Source organism: Camelus dromedarius, chromosome 25 (assembly GCF_036321535.1).
Source record: "Camelus dromedarius isolate mCamDro1 chromosome 25, mCamDro1.pat, whole genome shotgun sequence".
In the NCBI taxonomy this organism is placed as follows: domain Eukaryota; kingdom Metazoa; phylum Chordata; class Mammalia; order Artiodactyla; family Camelidae; genus Camelus; species Camelus dromedarius.
In genome coordinates, this window is record NC_087460.1 from 1687071 (window position 1) to 1705575 (window position 18505).

The window sequence follows — 18505 nt, forward strand, 5'->3', positions numbered from 1 at the left end:
GAAAAAAACCCCACACCCACACTGGATTCTAACTTAGTTGCTAAAAACTAGAATCAGTCGATTCTATGGATTAACATTTAAAAACAAAATCTTTTAATGTTGGTACAGGGGATTGAACCTAGGATCTTGTGCACGCAAAGCATGTGTTCTATCCACCCCCATGAATTCATATTTTAACATTTAAAACATAGTGGCTTGTTTGACTATGCCATTTTAAAAAGGCATCTTCATTTGTTAAGACAAATTCCTACGATGTTTCCTGCCTTTTAAGATCCTTCCAAACTAATGAAAATTCTGTATATTCTTACTACTACTTCAGAAAAAAAAAAAAAGTTCTCTATTTTCCATTCTCTACATTTTACAGGAAAAAAAAAAGTCCTCTTTTCTATTTTTTAAAAAGTAGCCACGTTTGTCTCTAGGGAGAAAGAAATACTTCACATTAACATTTGTAAATAATCAATGCTGAGTCAACTTTACAGACATTTGCATGTTCAAAACTAGCTGAAAACATTCTACATATGGACAGAAGTACTGACTCTGACAAATGACTAAAACTCTAGTTTTTGTGTTCTTTTCCAAGGGTTTGCACATATTATAGCAAATCACTCAGCTTCTCTCTCACATTTTGTTCTTAAATACAAGTTGTTTAAAATACACCCCCTCCCCAGTGGAGAACCCTGCGATAAAATGAGACAATATTCCTCCTGAATGGAAAGGAGAGACAGAAAACTTAAATGTAACGGTGCATAGCAGGGTAGTTTAATAGAACCGTGGAAGTTTTCCTGTAACCTGTGGATGGAGTGCAGATCCTCCTGAAGAAAATGAGGCAGATAAAACCTGCGGAGATGTGGTTCCTTGGGGGAAACAGAAGAAAAGTGGGGGTTCTTGTAACGCTGTCTGAGGCAGACGGATAAAGGGTAATGAGACGTCAGAGCCAAAAGGTGCTCCCCCTGTAGGGGGAGGTGATTGGAAATCACTGGGGTCTGAAGAAGTGATCTGTGAGGAATCACTGGAATATTCTGGGCTTCCTATTGGCCAGCTCTGTCCAACAGGCTCTGCCACAGAAACAGCCAAGTCTGGGGCCTGGTAGTTCTGCTGCTCCTCAGTCACAGGCTGCAGGCGGCCATGTGACCCAGCCAGCGGAGGGGCTGGTTCTTCCTGACTCAAGTCCACGGAGACCTGCCGACTTCGGTAAGCACGCGGAGGTAAAGCTCCCCCTCCTTCTCCTGAAGAGGAGCTCGGAGTATGAACGTGAAACTCAAACACACAAGTGCTTCTGCTCTCATTGTTATGAGTTAACACAGCAGGTGCAGAATGAGGAACAAAGACAGGGTGAAATTTCAGACGTGTAGCCTCTGTACTGATAGGTGCAGAAACGCTAGAGAGGGGAGATCCTGGACTCAGTCCAGAATCTAATCTCAAATTCTGAAGGTGTCCTACCAGGAAAGCCTGTCCAGGCGGAAATTCAAAGACAGAACTTGAGGTAGAGCCCCCTGGCACTGGCTTCTGTTCAGGTATCTGTTTCATAGGACTTGACAGCACGGGTGAGTTGTACGGAAAACCCTCAAACTGTTCTGCCACCTGGGTCTGGTAATGCACCCCAGCTAGATACACCGCTTCCTGAGGAACAAAGTAGTGAGCTTCTTCTGGAAGTACTAGTCCAGGTCTATAGTCCCCGTAAACTTGAGCTGGTTCAAACACAGGATGGACCTGTATCTCACACGGCTCTCCAGTTACTCTACTGGCTGTGGTGCCCAACATGACTACGGGCTCTGGTGTCCAGTTAGTTGGGCTGCCACCAGGTGGAAGAAGATTTTGGCCAACAGTCCTCAGCAGGGGTTGAAAGTGATGAGTTTGGGCTTCCAGGAAGGAGGTGCTCTTACGCCGCTGGGAAATGGCCACCTTCGGTGGACAGGTGGGAGGTGGTGAAAAAGAAACTGGACGTTCATGAATAGTTGGGAAAAATATCTGTGATTCTGGGTATGTTGGGGTCCCCCCATGCGGATGCGCCATGGACTGAGGCTGTATCAACATGAATAAGACAAGTAATTCATACATTCATATGTGAAATTACATTAGACATGCACAACTGGGTAGCTCTGTGTAACCCTATGATATGGTTACACCAAATTTATAATTAATCAAGAAACAACAATGCTTTTGGAAATTATGTGCATAGTAAAAATCCATTAAATACATCCAGGGTCAATAAAATTATTCTGTGGGACTCTTTGCATTAGGTAAGAGCTACTTTTCCACAACTTCCCTCTCACAGGAAATGGAAGAATGTAAGTATCTAAGTGATTATTCTGTTTTTACCCACAATTAATATGTCCACTTATGACTAAATGTAAACTCCATCAGTGGAAACAGAGTTAAAGGAAGAATGAGATTGAACCAAGTCTTCCTGTTCTGACCGTCCTGTGCTCTGTGAGAGGCTCCAGGGTTTATTTCTGATCAACTAATAGTATGTCTTCTAACTAGAAATCAGAAGAGACTTTTGGTGGATAGTGAAAAACACAACTTGGCTAGTGACAGTACTGTCTTCTCCTGTCTATCCCAAACCAGAGCCAGTTAATTTTACTACAGAAAACATGTTACAGACACCAAATCACTGAATATCCACTTTTCTGATCCTGGATAATTTGGTGTTCAAGTCAGGTGAAAAGGATAATGTAAATAATTTCCAGCCATCTAACAATAATTTTTGTCACAGAAGCAGTTCTAGACTTAAAACTTGAAATTTAGAACCCTACCTCGTCAAATGCAAACACGCACACTGTAATGTTCACTTCTATGAACTTTTTAAAAAAGGTAGTTTCATTCTTTCAATAGGAAGACCCCTATCAAATTAGCAAAATGGCTCCACTGTTACTTCTTCACAACAGCTAAAAGGAGCTTTCTGTTTTGAATCAGAATGCTCCATTTTACTGTTGTTTATTCAAGGAGGATCCCAAACCCATGAAACAACAGAGAATTAATCAATCTCCTAGGTAAAAAGCTAAAGATTTGGGGGTTGCTAGATCAGAATGCTAACATCATTCTCTATCTGGAAAAGCAGCAGCAAGGTCCCACAGTGTTTAGAATAAATTTACAAAACAGATCTTCCATAGACATGAATGGGCCAAACAAACCTGCATGTACTATGTGGATATCGGACGTTTTCATTAGAGTCAAAGCCCCACCTTACTCAATCTAAGGGAAAAAATGTCCAGGAAGGAACGTTATGTGGTCTTTTAGTTTGCTGACATATCATTTTAAACAGCTGACAAATTAAAACCAACTTTCACTCTTCAATTATTCTTTACTGACTATGGGGAAAAAATGGACTCATCCAGCTTCATTAATGTCTCTTTACAATAAAGTGAGGAAAAAACATGTTTGGGTAATGTTCGATAAAGAGAAAATTTGCTTTTGATTAAGCCAACAGTAAATTTAAAATTAAGTAATACACATATTCTTCACTAAGTTATGAAAATGCAAGGATATATACACACACTGGTGGGGGGTGGGGGAATTTAATAAAAGCTAAATTTATTGCACACAAACTGGTATGTGCCAAAGGTATCAGAAGCATTCTCTCTCATTACCTCCTTGCTTTTCTCCCCCTTAAAGCCTTGTAACAAAAAAGCTTCCTACAGGAAAAACTGGTATCCTAGAAGCATAATACATTATGAAGTTTAGTACTATTCTTTATTTTTTTGTTAAAATTCTTGATGCCTGGATGTATTCATTGGCAATATATTTTCACTTGTCAGGAAGTTTATGGTTACATACAGTACTGACAAAGAGGGAAGGCAGGCTGGAGCGTCGGTGCTTGCGCTGGGAGGCAGAGTGCATAGGCAGGACACTCTCCAATGCTTTAGAAAGCTTTTCGGCAAAAGTTTCCTCGGGGGCAGTCCGAAGGAGGGAAGGAGAAAGAGGTGCAGACAGCACTGGTGGTGGGGTGGAGGGAGCACTGGGAGAGATGCGGGACAGAGAGGGAACAGCAGAAAGATGGGGAACACAAACCGACATGCTACGGCCACGACGAGGCTAAACAGAAAACAAACACACATGAAAATACAGCACTCTGAAAACAAAACCACCAAATGCACTGTGATAACAGAGGCACAGTTGACATGAACGTTCCATCCTCCCCCAACTCCACAAAGCACACCTGGCAGGCGACAGCTGTTCTCTCCACACTGTGGTCAGGTATGGGTGGTTTTCTATGAACAGCTGTGATAATGATCAAGTATCTCCCTAAATATTCTGCAGTAACATTAATTGTTATGAGTGTATGAGTAAGAATGAGAGGCTGACTGAAGTAGCAGAAGAGACAGGAAAAAATGATGGATACTGGCTTGTAGTTTCTGTAAACTTATTAAGATTAGACAAGAATAAATTCTATTAGTTTAACGTACATCGTAAGATAAGTAAGATTTTAAGACTGGATTGCTCTGCAGGAGCTCTGGAATCCCCAAAGATTTCTCAGTCCTATTTTAGAAGGCATTACACTAAAAAAAAGGTGTTGGCTCACAGTATTTTATTTCCCTTGCCTATCTTTATCTGTAAAGGTAAAAAGTCATTTCCTACTAGGAAAAGCATTAGCTTTCTAGAGGTAACTCACAATAGATATAGGAAAGACTGTATTCTTACCAAAGTAGTCAATGGAAAGATATCTCAAATGTGAATCTCTAAAAAATAACTTTAAATTTTTTTCAAGCACATGAGAGGTTCAACTTTGGTTTACTAAGTTTTGAAAGTCTGAAGCACCTGAACATAAAGGTTTAACACAGCTACAAAGCAGCCCATCAAATGCTACAAGGCTGTCCTGAGCAAGTCTGTTATTTCCTTTTAGATAGTAAACTATGTAACTAACTACATTTTCATTTTTCTCCACCCGTTCTTTTTCTTTTTATTCCACTTGTAAGTGATATACTACTGTAAGCCGCAGTAAATTCTTTCTGTAGTAAGAAAATAATTATAAAATTTTTTCTTAAATCCTCAGTATTCAACAGCTTTTCATGATACCTTCATAGAGTATTGTCATTAAAAGGAAAGACTATCATTTCATTAACAGTCTGCTTTTAGAGCATCAATAAATGTAGCCTATTTGTGGCTCAAATATTTAACATCCTCATAAATGATCATTTCATTTCCTTTTCTAAAACAGAGATCTGAAATTCATAACCCTGTGATGAGGGAAGCCAAGAAATTAAAAACAGTTAAAAAAAAAAAAAAAAAGACAACTTGGAAGAAGTCAATTAGCGCCACTGTCAGTTTCTAACTGACAAGAAATGCTGACAAATACTGTCAGATTACAGAAATATACCTGCACAGTCTGTATAAAGCTCTTCTACTCTACCTACTTAAAGATCAGAGAGGTAGACTGTTAGGACATTAGTACACTGGGAGTTTTCTTTGTGTTACTATGGCCATTCATCTTAAGACCCAGCCAGTGCAGGACTGATCAACAGACCATGAAACAAGCAAACATCTTTTATTCCAAACTGCAGGATAAGAGACCAGAGAAAGTAGAAGTATTTCCTTACCAGAGAAAGAGAGATTTTCATTCAGCAAAGAAAAACAGTTTCACAAAATCCAGATTAAAAGCTTTCTGAGAAAGATGGAAAATCTACCTGCTTAAAGATCTCACGAGACAAGAACTGTACAGTGACCAGTTGTTCTCAGTTCCTTCCTGAGGCAGACAATGCATCTTATTTACTCCTGAAGACTTCATGGAGTGTCAGCAAAAGAAATGGGCTATTGTCTAATGGTCTATTTGAACATTCTTTAACTGAGAAGACTGGCTAATGTAAAGCATGGGTAATAACACGTGTGTGTGTATGTGTATACATTTGCATATATATAAATGTATGAAGTATTACAGGAAATAATTTCAATAAATTGATTCTGAAAATAAATCCATCATAAAACAGATACCAAATAAAGGGAAAAAGCAAATGAACACGTACCAGGGAAGGAACTCGTGTCCAACACAGACTTTAAGGCAAGAACACGCATAGCAACTGATGATGAGCTCAACACAAGCGCTAAATTCAACGGTCATATACAAATACAGGGGTCCTCACTCCAGAGCACTCACATGCAGCATTCTGCAATGGTGTGAAGGTCTTACCTGTGTTTTATACAGTAAGACATCTTATAGAAAACACTTAGTAACTCTTTTAATAAGTAATTTCTGCAAAACTCTCCTTGGCCCCACCCCCAAACCATTTGTATGTCCAACTTATGCTGCTTTGAACAGTTTCAACTCATAAATGCTAAAGACAGCATTATCTTTAATCAAATGCAGATTAGTTTAAATCTTGTAGTTTCTTCACATATTAGCATATATCTCCCACCCTGCCTGAACTACTCCAATTACACCCTGTAATAAACTGACTTCCTTTAGCATCACCATTTGTATTTTTACACTTCAGATTCATGCTATTACTAGTTTAGTAGAAAAGTCTGAACCGAACACATTAGCTACTGATTCTCATTACAGGCTTACACTCTCTTATGTAGTCACTCACCATACTCGAGGGCGGATATACCCCATGAGGCTGAGCCTGTGCCGGGACAACAGACGCCGTGTGCCCCGGGAGTGCGCCAGTAGAATGTGCCTGCTCATGCTGGGAACCATAGGAGACTGTCTGTTGGCTGCTCACTCGAGATTCTGTGAAGACAGAAGATCCCTGACCACTGTCAACCGTCCCGTCAGCTGAAGGAGAAATAAATTGCCAAAAGAAAAGACAGAGAGACAAATCACAAAAAGGAGGTTCATATTTTCCCATCACAAACTCTTGATTTTAAGGTTAATTAGCTTTTTCTTTACACAGACCTGAACTAAATAAAAAATGAACACTAATTTTACTAAGTAGATTTGTATGTTTAAATGAGGGATCCATGTAGAAAAAAGTTCTGTCTTTAAAAAAAAATCCCTTGACTAACACAGGATCTTACCACTGGAAGAACAAGGGAAATAAAATAAAATGTTGTTGGCCAGCCTGAAGTTTGACACAGCTTCCAAACTCTTAACTGTGGAGACCAGTGGTTTCTTAGTATTGAGAAGGTAGTTCAATTAATAACTAGCAGTCTCATTAGTTTCTAGTTTATACATTATTCAGTGTTGCTAAAAGAGCTAAACCAGATTAATGGGTTCAATAATAAGTAGCTAAGATAACCTTGTTCATTTTTCATTATGAATTATATTTTATTTTAAGGAATTGTGAAAAGTAGAAGTCTACAAATCAGAACTTCCAAGATGCTGGAGCCTGTAACATTGTTTGACATCCTAATCACATTTCTTCACTGTCCCATCCTTTTGCTCTATTAGCCATGAACGTAAGGACAGAAAGAAAAGGTAGACTTTTCAAACTTCTTATTTATATGTTGGATTCATAATTCAAAACCAAGAGGCCAGCACAAAATGATGGTCAAGAAGATAAAAGGTCAGTGTGACTGTCGTTAGCAAGCTTGTCCACTTCCGCAAACACTTACATAACACGGATGCACTTGGTTGCTGGTACTGCAGCTGCTGATGCTGATCGGCCTCCGGCTCCTCCGGCTCCACTTGTGTGGACACAGAAGCTGAGGCGGCAGAGGCAGCAGGCAGGCCAGGGCAGGCGGAGGGGGGCGGCGGGACCCCCGCCTGGGGAGCGCCTGGCAGCAGCTCGGCCTGCTGCGTGAGCCTGCTCTCCTCCTGCTTCCTCTTCTCCTGCTCCTCCCGCACCAGCTGCCGCTGCTCTCGTTTCCTCTTAATCAAGGACACTCTGTCTCTGATGGCTTTTGCCATGGTCTTGTGATCCCCTTCACAGACATACCCAGACTCTACCTACAGGAAAGGGGGCGTTAGGAAGCAGCAGATAACAAGCCAAACACAAAACTAAACAGCCACCCTTGGAGAGAAAGGAGAGAAGAAGGGGAAGAAAGAACTGTCTGAGGACTGATCTTAATTAGCCAAACTGTGAAACACCTGGTCTGCATTATGTTCGTTTTTGTAGATATTCGTGGGGTGGCTGCCATTATCTTTGTAGAAACTCGTGGGTGGCTGTACCTTCACTAATTATAACAACAAAACAACAGGGAGCTTAAACATCCAAGTTTTTAAACCAAAAGGCTCATTCTATTGTATCTGTTCTACTTCCCCCTCATACGTAACCATCAATATTAACCTGCGTTGCAGGGAGGGTGTAGCTCAGTGGTAGAGTGAGTGCCTCGCATGCACAAAGTCCTGGGTTCAATCCCCAGTCTCTCTATGAAAAAAGTCAATAAATAAACCTGCTACCCCTCCCCAAACAAACAAAAATTTTACAAACCATAGTAACTTGCATTGCTTTTATTTCCTTTCACTAGACAACCACTTTCCCAGATAAATATATGAAGGTTAAAAAAAACCCAAACCTCAAACAGTGTAAAAAACTAACAAAAATAAGCACCTCTCTTATACCTGACCCCTTCTCAGAAGTAACTACTATTGAATGGTTCTTATAAGCTCTAGTAGAGGTAGTCTGTGAATACATTTGCACAGCAAATGCCTATTCAGGCACCTTGAGAAGCCTACGATTGGCGAAGTGTTTCCCTTTTGAAAAGTGATCTTTTAGACATACTTTAAAAATGATTTGCGAAAGGCCACTTACTAATAATTGACCTTGAGGTCAATTATTTCCCCTCCCTTTGAAGGAAAAACAATGCATGATCTATTTTTAGGATTTACCCAGATGACTGATCAAAGGCTATTGTATCAGTATTTAGAAAACATAACTTGTCAGTCTAACTAAACAGGTTTATACTAATTAGCAGTCAGTCAACTTTATGGACTTTGAAAATTACTTCAGAATGCATTCTAGTTCTACCTGTCTGTCTACCCATCCATCCCCATACATAAACGTGTCTGTATATGTCTAGTAAAACAAACGTAACGCCTGAGGCCACAGATCAAAACAACTTTGTATCAGTGGGATATGCCATACACAGCTTCATAAACCGCTTTTTCGCTCAACAGTATCAATGTATACAAATCTACATCAAATTTTAAATGGCTAATTAGTGTTAATTTACCATTTCCTGAGCAACATCTTCTGGCACATCTCTCTCCAGGTCAAAGGAAAACTCAATAGCTTCATTGTCTTTGTATTTCCCCTTTAACTTCTTAATGTCTTCAATACGTAGCCATAATTTAATGGCTATCTTTTCTCCATCATCTTCTTCTGCTAATTCTACCCGTACCCCTGTTTCCTCCTGGAAGAAGGCATGGTTCAAAAGGTCTTTGATAGAGTATCTTCCAAAGAGAGGGAAAAAAACAAAAACAAAACAAAATGCCATTAGATTTAAGAGATACTTTTCAAGTATAGCTGATTGTTATGTTTGGACTAATGAAAACAGACTGTGAAAAGAGAAAAGGGAAATTTTCTAAGTCATTCCTACATTGTTCCATTTCATAGTGATTATAGTTTTACTCAACTTACAGAACATCAGAACAATCTCATTTACAAATAAAAGCAGAAAGTGGTAATTTAAAATCTACTGATCTAATCTTATATTAGTTAACACTGTACTAGTAACAGCAATTAATACATACAGAATAACATAGCTTCAAAATACCATATAATTGTTTAAGTAGCAATTACAGTGAACAAAAATTCCTCCTATGTACAATCTCATCTGATCCTTGACCAACATCCAATGAGAAATCATTTCCTGATAATTAGGAAATGGATCCTCAGAGATTGACAATCTTGCTCATAGTTATAAAAGTCATAAATGGTGGAATCAAAACTCAAAAATAAATCTTTTTATTTCTAGTACATTACCTTCTAATACAGCAAACTTTATTTACTCCAATAAAACCTCTCAATTCCTTGTTCAACAACTGGTATACTAGGCAAGAAGTCTGACTATGGAACAATTTTCTCTAGATAAATGGTCTCAAAATACCAGTAATCTAGTAAACTGTTCCATCCAGAAAAGAAACAAGAGCAACATGTTCTAAGGCTGAAAACAAATATTCCTTTGTTTATAATAAAAAAAAAAAGTTCTTAAAGAGACTAAGTACTCTCCTTTTCAATCAATATACATAAAAATAGAAACCCATACTAAAAAAAATTGAAGATCATAATGTTAAGCTCTTCCAAATAACAAAGTTATAAAAAGAAAAATGAGACTGGAGAAGCGAGATACGGAATTCTTTAGTTTGGCTGATACACCTGATCACATGCATTCTTCAAGAGGTAGATTATGCTCAACTTACAATTTGTATCTGTACTGGCTGGTCTACTTTTTCTTCTTTGGTGGGTGAGGGGGGAAAAGATTACTTTTCAAAAACAGACACTGGATCTTTGCCATGCCTAACGGGTGGTGAATCAGCTATATGGCAGATCAGATACTTGCCACTCCTCTGAGAAAAGTCCTCTGTTAGCATAAATGACTAAGCCAGATCTCCTCCCAAGCTCTGGGTGAAGTCGTCTCTTTTTATTCAAAGGAATTTCGACATTTTGCTCTTCTTCAATTCTGGCATAATAACAGCAAATCAAACTCTGCCTAGCTGAGCTGATTTTAAAGAGCCAATATTTTATTTCATCTTTTAGAACTCAATGAATGGGTCAAGGACCAAGAACAGATTTGCTGAATAAAAGATAGAACCCTACTGAGTTTTACAAATTATTCTGATGCTGTAACTAAGTAGTTCTTATTGAATGCACTATGTTTATGGTGGTTCTGGTTTACTTAAACTCAACCAAACCACATGTTTACAATATTTCAGTATATCAAATCTGAACACTGTCTTCAATGGGCAGAACTCTACTTTTAAAGATATTACATGACATAAATGGATAAACTAATCACAAGTGAAGTATTAAATACACTTTAGATTGAGTGTTTTATTTAGAGCATGTTACATTTTAAGTTTTGGTTTAAGCAAAACCCAGATCAAAAGAGGCAACTTACCTTTCATCTTTGTTTTGCCGTATGCATCCTTCAATAATTTCTTTCACTTCAGGAATTGCTACTTTGTCAAAACTGGCTGGCTTTACCCCCTAAAATTATAAAAATAGCGACACAAACACATTAATGAAGGCAGGGACTTTAAGCTTTGATTTTCACTTGCCTCCGACGGTTTTACCAGATTGCCTTCTTACCATTCCAGCTTTTTTCTGATTTGCCTGCAGGACCTAGTCCACGCAGGGTCAGAGTTGGGTAGTGGCAATTTAGCCCCCACAAGATAACAGAGAACAATTAGACAGTAGAGTCACTTACTTCCATGGCCTCTATATACAGCTAGTGAGAAATTAAAGCTATTGTTAACATCTTCTGCTGTGTTTCAGAGAAAGGAAGTTATTGGCTAAAAGGAAGGCCAAATGTTCTAATTGGTTAAAAGATCTTCTGTTCAGCTTTGTTCCCCAACACATTAATCAACACAACATCTAACTCTTTTGAACAGTGAGTCCATGTGCGGGCATGAATGCACATGATCATTTGGCAGGTATTCTATGATTGCAGTACTCTTTAACCAACTCAAGTATAGAAGGAGTTAGGAATTTGGATTGGTGTGGCATGATAACTAAAGAGCAAACTGTCTTGTACACAGGAAACATAAAATGACAAGTGGTATTTCAGACCCATGTGAAAGACAACTTTTCCAATTAATTTCAAAAGAAAATTCAGTGTCATTATTATATGCACTACTAAACAGCATCACAGTAGTATTTCAGAATCTTCACAAAGTGTAAATTCTCTGCAAATAAAATTTGAGCAAAATGTGGGAAGTATGTATAAGATAGAAGACTAACAAAATACTCCTGTCTGAGAGGTGGTGTGAAGAAAGACACCTCATTATTCTCACCCCATCTAAGCAACCACTCGAACAAGCAGCTACACTGATACACTGCCAAGCTGCACTCTAAGTCTATAATCACATAAAACACAGGGGAAGGGGACTAGAAAAGCTAGAATACATATAAATTCTAAGCAACTACTGTCTCAGGGCAATATACATTAAAACACTTTATTAGTGACATAATTTGATAAATCACAGAAGTGTTTGTAATCTCTCACGGGTTACAGTAAAATACATCAAATGGCTTTGTTTCTGAGTAACGACTGCAAAGATCACTGTTTGTATTTTCTTCACTCTTCTTATTTTTCAAAGTCCAGCGAAGTTTTCCCAACTGGTCTTTGCCTTCACATAACCATTCTAATGAGAACAAGAAAGTAAATGCTGCTGAAGCAAAAAGCTGCTTTAAGTGAGCAAGCTGGTAGAGTATTTTAAACTCAGGCTAAAAGAAAATAGGACCTGTTTTAAAGGGAAAAAAAGAATGATGCTTACTGAAAGTTTTCTGGTAGTAGAAACACTGGAGATTTTGTTTTATGTTTTTAATTTTCTACAATAAACATGTAAAAGTGTATAAAAGCAAACTTTAAGATACTATTTATGAATATAACAGGAAGAACAATCCAAAATACTGTATATTAAGTTTAGAGAACATTCACTATTGGCAGAAAGTTATCTGAAAGACTGTTCTTTGGTAAAATAGAACACCAGTACATAACTGGCCTTTGCATGCAAAGACATTCCAAATATTACAGGTAAGTGGTTAAAGAGGCTATAGAATACGTTTAGAAAAAAATGTTCCTACTTCCATAAACACATACAGTTTAGAGGAATGTAGTTTGGCCTTCTGGCAATAAAACTCTACATGTTAAGTTAATAAATCACACGTATACTGATTATATTAAAAGACTCTTCTGTCTCAATTTAGCACAGGCATACTGGAAAGATGAAAGATTTAACAGGAGACTTGAATTCAGTGTGAACTGGACAAGGAGAAGCAGCTCTGAGCTTCAGATTCTCTGTCTAGAATGTGGCGATAGTTATCTGTCCAACTATATGTACAGGAACTAGAATCAAATGTGGTCTCTAGGTTGAAAGCTCTTTAAATTATTTAGTTTGCTGACCTAAGGCCACCTTTGACTTCAAAGGCACTCACTAAAGATAATAAACCTTAGAGTTAAAAGGAAGTGAAGAATTCTCTTGGAAAAATGTTCACCAAGATACACAGTCAATCTGCTTTCAAAGATGAAAGGTTATCTTTAAAAATAAAAAGTCCTCTTCTTAATATCCTCCCCATGCAAACATATATACATTTATAATTTTACAAACAAGAATTCCTTTTTATAAATAGAAATCTCAGTTGAACAAATGAGATACAACGTCATGCAACTGTAACACCTTGATTCTACTCGGTTCAGCTGCTTTCTCAAAGTACAGCCAAGATTTAGGCATAGAAAATTCTGTACCAACGCTATACAACATATTCAGATGCCACTGCTGCCTTAAAAAATGTGGCAGGTGCCAAGACAGCCAAGAGAATGGAGAAACACCTTACCAGTCCAGCAGCTGGTATTAAAAGATTACCCATTTAGATAAAGAAAAGTAGAAGGAATTTCAGCAACCATCAAGAAGCCAGGATTATCAAAATACCTCGCAGTTATTATGAATCATTTGAGAAGCAAGAATGTATAGGGACTCTATGTTAAAAATGATCCAAAAAAAAAAAAAAGGGAGGAGTGAGTATGAAGGCTCACTGACCCTGACAGTGACCTACAGAAAAGTCATCTGGGACACATGACACAAAGCTGCTTAAAATACATAAGTACAGGTTTTGATACATAGTACTCATCAAACTCGTAGGCTTCTTGGTCTTAAGAGGTAAGAGAACTTTATTTCATAACTGATACTTTTTTTTTAATTAGAAAGCTGGTTTAAGATTATTCTAAAACATGATTTTAAGCATCATACAGAACAAAGTAATGATGAGAAAATGTTTTAATGACAGTATTTCATCCTTTTTCCTTTTTAGTTCATGTATTTCAACAAAGATGATCAACTTAGAGCCTTAAAATCTTCCAAACATCACCTCTTTTCTATACTCCCCTGATTCAGCCCCACAGTCCTATTCTAGTCCTGTTTCAACCAGCAGAAGCAAAGTTTTGTTCACCTGTTCTGAACAAGGTTCAAAAACACAAAACAGAAAAGAGCACTAAAAAGAGCACTAAGGAAGATAAATTGGGCTAATGTTTCACAAAGAAGAAAAATTAAGTCACAGGCACATACCCTCTCTCTTCATCCTTTCAGAGCTAGCAACCTACCAGCTCTAGGAACATTCTTGCTTAATTACCGCTGTAATTCACAGGGCTTCTCTTTAGGCAGCAGTGCCATATTATGCTTTTTGACATGGGACAGTAGCATGTTTCTCTGCATTAAACAAAAATACCTCCTGAACAGCTAATGTATATCCATGTAAGAAACTTTAGGGGTTACATAAAGTTGTATCTATTCTCTTAAAAAAAAAAGGCAACTTTTGTGCAATCTTAAATGGAGTACCCAAAAAAACCCAAAACAAAACAAAAAACAACAACCCAACAATTGTGCCCTCCACCGATGGGCACATCAAAAGTTGGATATAAATATTTATAAAATGTTGCTTGATTTAAACTAAGAAAAACCAAAAACATACATGCATTTTATAGACTCAGTTCTTCTGCCAACTGTATATAACTTATGGTTTGCCAACATAATCTGCTAGGGAAAAAAGTGACTCACAATAAAAACAGAAGTTGAGTCATAATATAGTATTCTCTGATTCAATCTTCTAGCTTTTAAAAACTGTCAGCACTTGCTTCTTGAAAGCTTAAATTTCAAATGTGCTAGGGTAACATTTATACTTTCATAAAAGGAAAACTTTTCCTAACCCTTCAGAATTGAGAAGAGCCCCCTTCCTCACACAAAATGCTGTATAAGTTAACCAAACTACAAAACTGAATTAAAATACTTTAAAAAGCACTATGAAGAAAACAATCTCAATACTTTAACTGGAACTTTCCACACCTATCACCAGATGGCTACAACATACTTTTTGCATATACTAAAAATTCTTACCTACCTCATTTACACAATCCTTTTGAGGGCAGCAGCAGCAATGAGAATTTATAATGACAAACACTGAGCAAAAATCTTTCTTTGTAAAATCCATCAGAAAAGGCAAAACAGACTTGTAACAGTTAGAGGAAAATGGGGAGAAATGGGTAAGATGTAAATTAGCCCACAGCACAAGCAAGGCAGACATCAAGAGCAGGCTGAAGTCTGGTTTCTTGTTTAACACTAGCCATGCCTCCCCAACTCTCAGACATGGATTTGCTCTGCTCAGCCAGCAGTCTACTTGTTCTAGATGGACCCTTTAAACAAAGCTACATGCTGAACAGCACGGAAACTATTCTGCTACTGTTCCTCCTGCTTCTCCTCCAGCAGCAATAGAGCCCTAGACAAGCAGAATGAGATTTTTACCTGCTCAAAGCTCCGCCCATGATGTCTACAGGTTCTGCCCCCTCGACATCAAAACTTACACTAGAAATCTGTTCATCTAAACACTCCCTTCCCTTTAATCGTATTAAAACTATGCTTTTAAAAGAAAATGGGGACTGAATTCAATGACCAAAATGTAGAAAAACGATGGACAAGAAAATAGGACAACTGGGGCATTGTTTTTTAAAAAATAAACTGCCAACCCTGGGGGGCAGGGGTGGGTGCCATGTAAGCTCAGAACATGTAGCCAAAAGAACACTGAACAAGGAAGTCTCAATACTAGAGTTGGGTTCCCAGTTCAACCTCTCATATACCAAGTCTGTGTGACCTGGACCATATTACTTAAATTTACTTGAAAAGTGAGTGTAACAGTTCCTCTGTTTACCTAATTTTAAAAGTGGTGACATTAAGGTAAACTACCTTACCACTCCCTAGTAGTACATTAAAAAAAATTAAACAGCTGTGATTAGGTACACAGACGTGATAAGAACTTACCCTTCTCCCTTCCCTCCTATTATTAAAAGCCTCAATATGCATATCTAACTAAAGGCATTTCCATTTGCCAGGAGGGTCTCATGGACCCAAATGACTACTGCTTTGATCTTAGTGATTAAGGAAGGGTTTTTCTTCATGGCATTAACAAAGATGGTAGAAAAAGCACTGTTTACTGTACTGTTATGATGGATAACAGAACAAAGTGCTACCCCTTGTAATCTGCTAAGCCTGAATCCCCATCAAGACAGTGGGTACGAAGGCTTCAATTACTCAGTAACAGCAGCATAAGGTAAGGGCTTGGAAGCTGTTTGGTAGGGACACTTCTACTCTAAGGACCAGAGATGACTATTAATCCTAACAAGCTATCTCAGAGTAGTTGCCACTGATCTCTGGCTCAACACAGTTCATCACCACTAAGTAAGTAGTCTAGGATGCCAGGTATTGGTCAGAAATACAGCAATGTAGTCCACCATTACCTTTAACTTTTGTGTTTGAGCAAGCCTGCTTAGGACTATGCTTAGCTAAATGAAAACGAAAGAGCTAGACAACAGACACCATGTTCACCGCCTCATGGGTTCATCAGATATAAATATATGAGTAGGTTTTTAAACTTTACTGTGCAACAAACAAAACCAAAAATGACGTAGCTTTTTTTGGACAGAAGTATAATGTACACACAATTATCTAGATCTATGAAGACCAGCCTTTTCTATAGATCAAAATAAAGAATTTCTAATATATACAATAAAAATACCATTCACATACAGTAACAGTCAACATGTCTAACCTCTTAATTCCTCTTCCTCTTAAAGTCAGTGCCTTTCTCTGGATTTCCTCCATTTCTTTCAATAGTACCATCATTACTTCCATGATCCAGAATAGAAACAGCTGTCATTCTTGGATGCTTCTTCTCCCACAGCATTTAGTACTATTATTCTCTATGAGCTCTTTAAACAAAGAGAAATGTTTAAGCAGCCAGTAAATAGTTCTGCTGCCAGTATTCCTACTGCCCCTCCAACAGCCAAAGATCTCTGGTCAGACAATGTAAGTTTTTTAAACTGGCTTCTTTGCTGCCTCTCAAAATCACTGCTTCTTTGGCATAACAATTGTGACCATCAAAGTCCAGGGTCCTCTTTAGGTGCAGACCAGCTTAAGATGGGCCTCACTGTTTCTGTTCTTTCCAATTTGTATTTTACACTGTGCCTGGCTCAATCATCTGGCTTCATCTAATCATCTGAAATTTAACCATTGCTAATCATCTGACATCATTTAACTTGTATCACATTGTGGTTAATAGTTCTTCACATCTACAAGATGGCCGTAGGATCACAGATCTAGAAAGAATCTGAGTTAGAGTCCCAACTTGTTCAAATGAGACAACTATAGGCCAGAGAGATCAATGCCATGTCAAAGTTAGAATTATTTCAACTCACATCTCTGAGGCATCTAGTCTAGTACCTATCAGACATCTGCTAGATAAACTGCATTATCTTCAGCACCTAGAATAAAAGAGTGCACATTCCAGTAGGTAAGGGCCTAGTCAATGGTAAAGCAAGAACTAGAATCCAGGTTCAACAATGTCTAGTTCAACGTTACTTCTGGCCCATGTTTCAGTGCTTTAATCTCCTTCCTCTGGGGTGAAAAGCCCTCACAGCCAAACTTCCACCTGCTTCTCTACTTCTATCTCCCTCAGACAACTCCAGTCAACTGGTTACTTGTTCACTGAGCTCTCAGTGCACATTTTCACAAGAATACTCTTTCTACTGCCCCCGTTTTCAGTCAGGTGAGTCCAAACACTTCTCTCAAGGTGTACTTCAAATCATCTATATTGAGAAGGCACCAATCTCCCAGATTCATATATGTAAATATAAATTATTTACAAGGTATCAAGAAATGAAAGCTGCTATAATTTATTTAAATATAGTAGAAACCATCTCTCTATATACTGTCAGTTTTTATTCTGTAGTCTAATATTTTGTGAGTTATAGATCAACGTTCATTTGGGATAAGCTTTTCTGAGAAATTCTAAAATAAAGATTTCACAATTTTTCTTTAGCACTTAAAACATTGGGAATGATACCCAGAACTGTCTGGTTTAAGACTGATGGCCTGATTAAGATTAAGAACCTTTGATATTAATCAAATGACAATAGAGTACTAGAATGACTTTGACAATCATGCAAAATGTCCCTAACACACCCTGATACACAAAGTTTTCTCTTATATGTATAATTCACATTCATTGGATGGAAAGAGAATAAAATTTATAAAGGAATCATTTCAGCTAACTGCAGTGAATTTAGAACTCTGGGATATCACAAAAAAATCCCAGCTGCTAAAGAAAAAAAAATACAAAGTTTTCCTCAACTTTTCAAACCCTATCTAATCAGGAATCAGCTTCACTTGTTTCTGTAAAAAAGTAGGGTGAATTGCAATCAGTTATATAAAAACCAAAAGGAATTTCACCCCAACTGCTTTAATTCTGTTTTTCCCAGACAGAATGTTCAAGCCTTGCAATCCAAAGGCTAAAGCAATCAGTGACAAAGTCAAATTACACAAACAAAGTAATTAAAAATCCCCATTATTTCTAACTTGGTTGTTATGAGGCTGGATTCAGCCAGATTCTTACTGGTATGAACCATTAGTTTACAGGAATTT

At 37.9% G+C, this 18505-nt stretch overlaps 1 protein-coding gene across 19 annotated transcripts in view; it reads right to left on the bottom strand.

Annotated features, from left to right (window-relative positions):
* Window positions 1-18505, bottom strand: part of WNK1 (WNK lysine deficient protein kinase 1) — a 118974-nt gene that overhangs the window by 35369 nt on the left and 65100 nt on the right. For 18 of the 19 annotated variants that reach the window (XM_064478883.1, XM_064478884.1, XM_064478877.1 and 15 more), the window contains exons 5-8: window positions 10939-11027; window positions 9052-9271; window positions 7492-7825; window positions 6525-6712 (exon numbers count right to left, since the gene is read on the bottom strand). In XM_064478883.1, coding sequence (XP_064334953.1) covers window positions 6525-6712; window positions 7492-7825; window positions 9052-9271; window positions 10939-11027 — 831 coding nt within the window. Of the gene's footprint in view, window positions 1-6524; window positions 6713-7491; window positions 7826-9051; window positions 9272-10938; window positions 11028-14933; window positions 15717-18505 lie in introns of those variants that run through there. The other variant, XM_064478892.1, reaches the window with a different exon arrangement.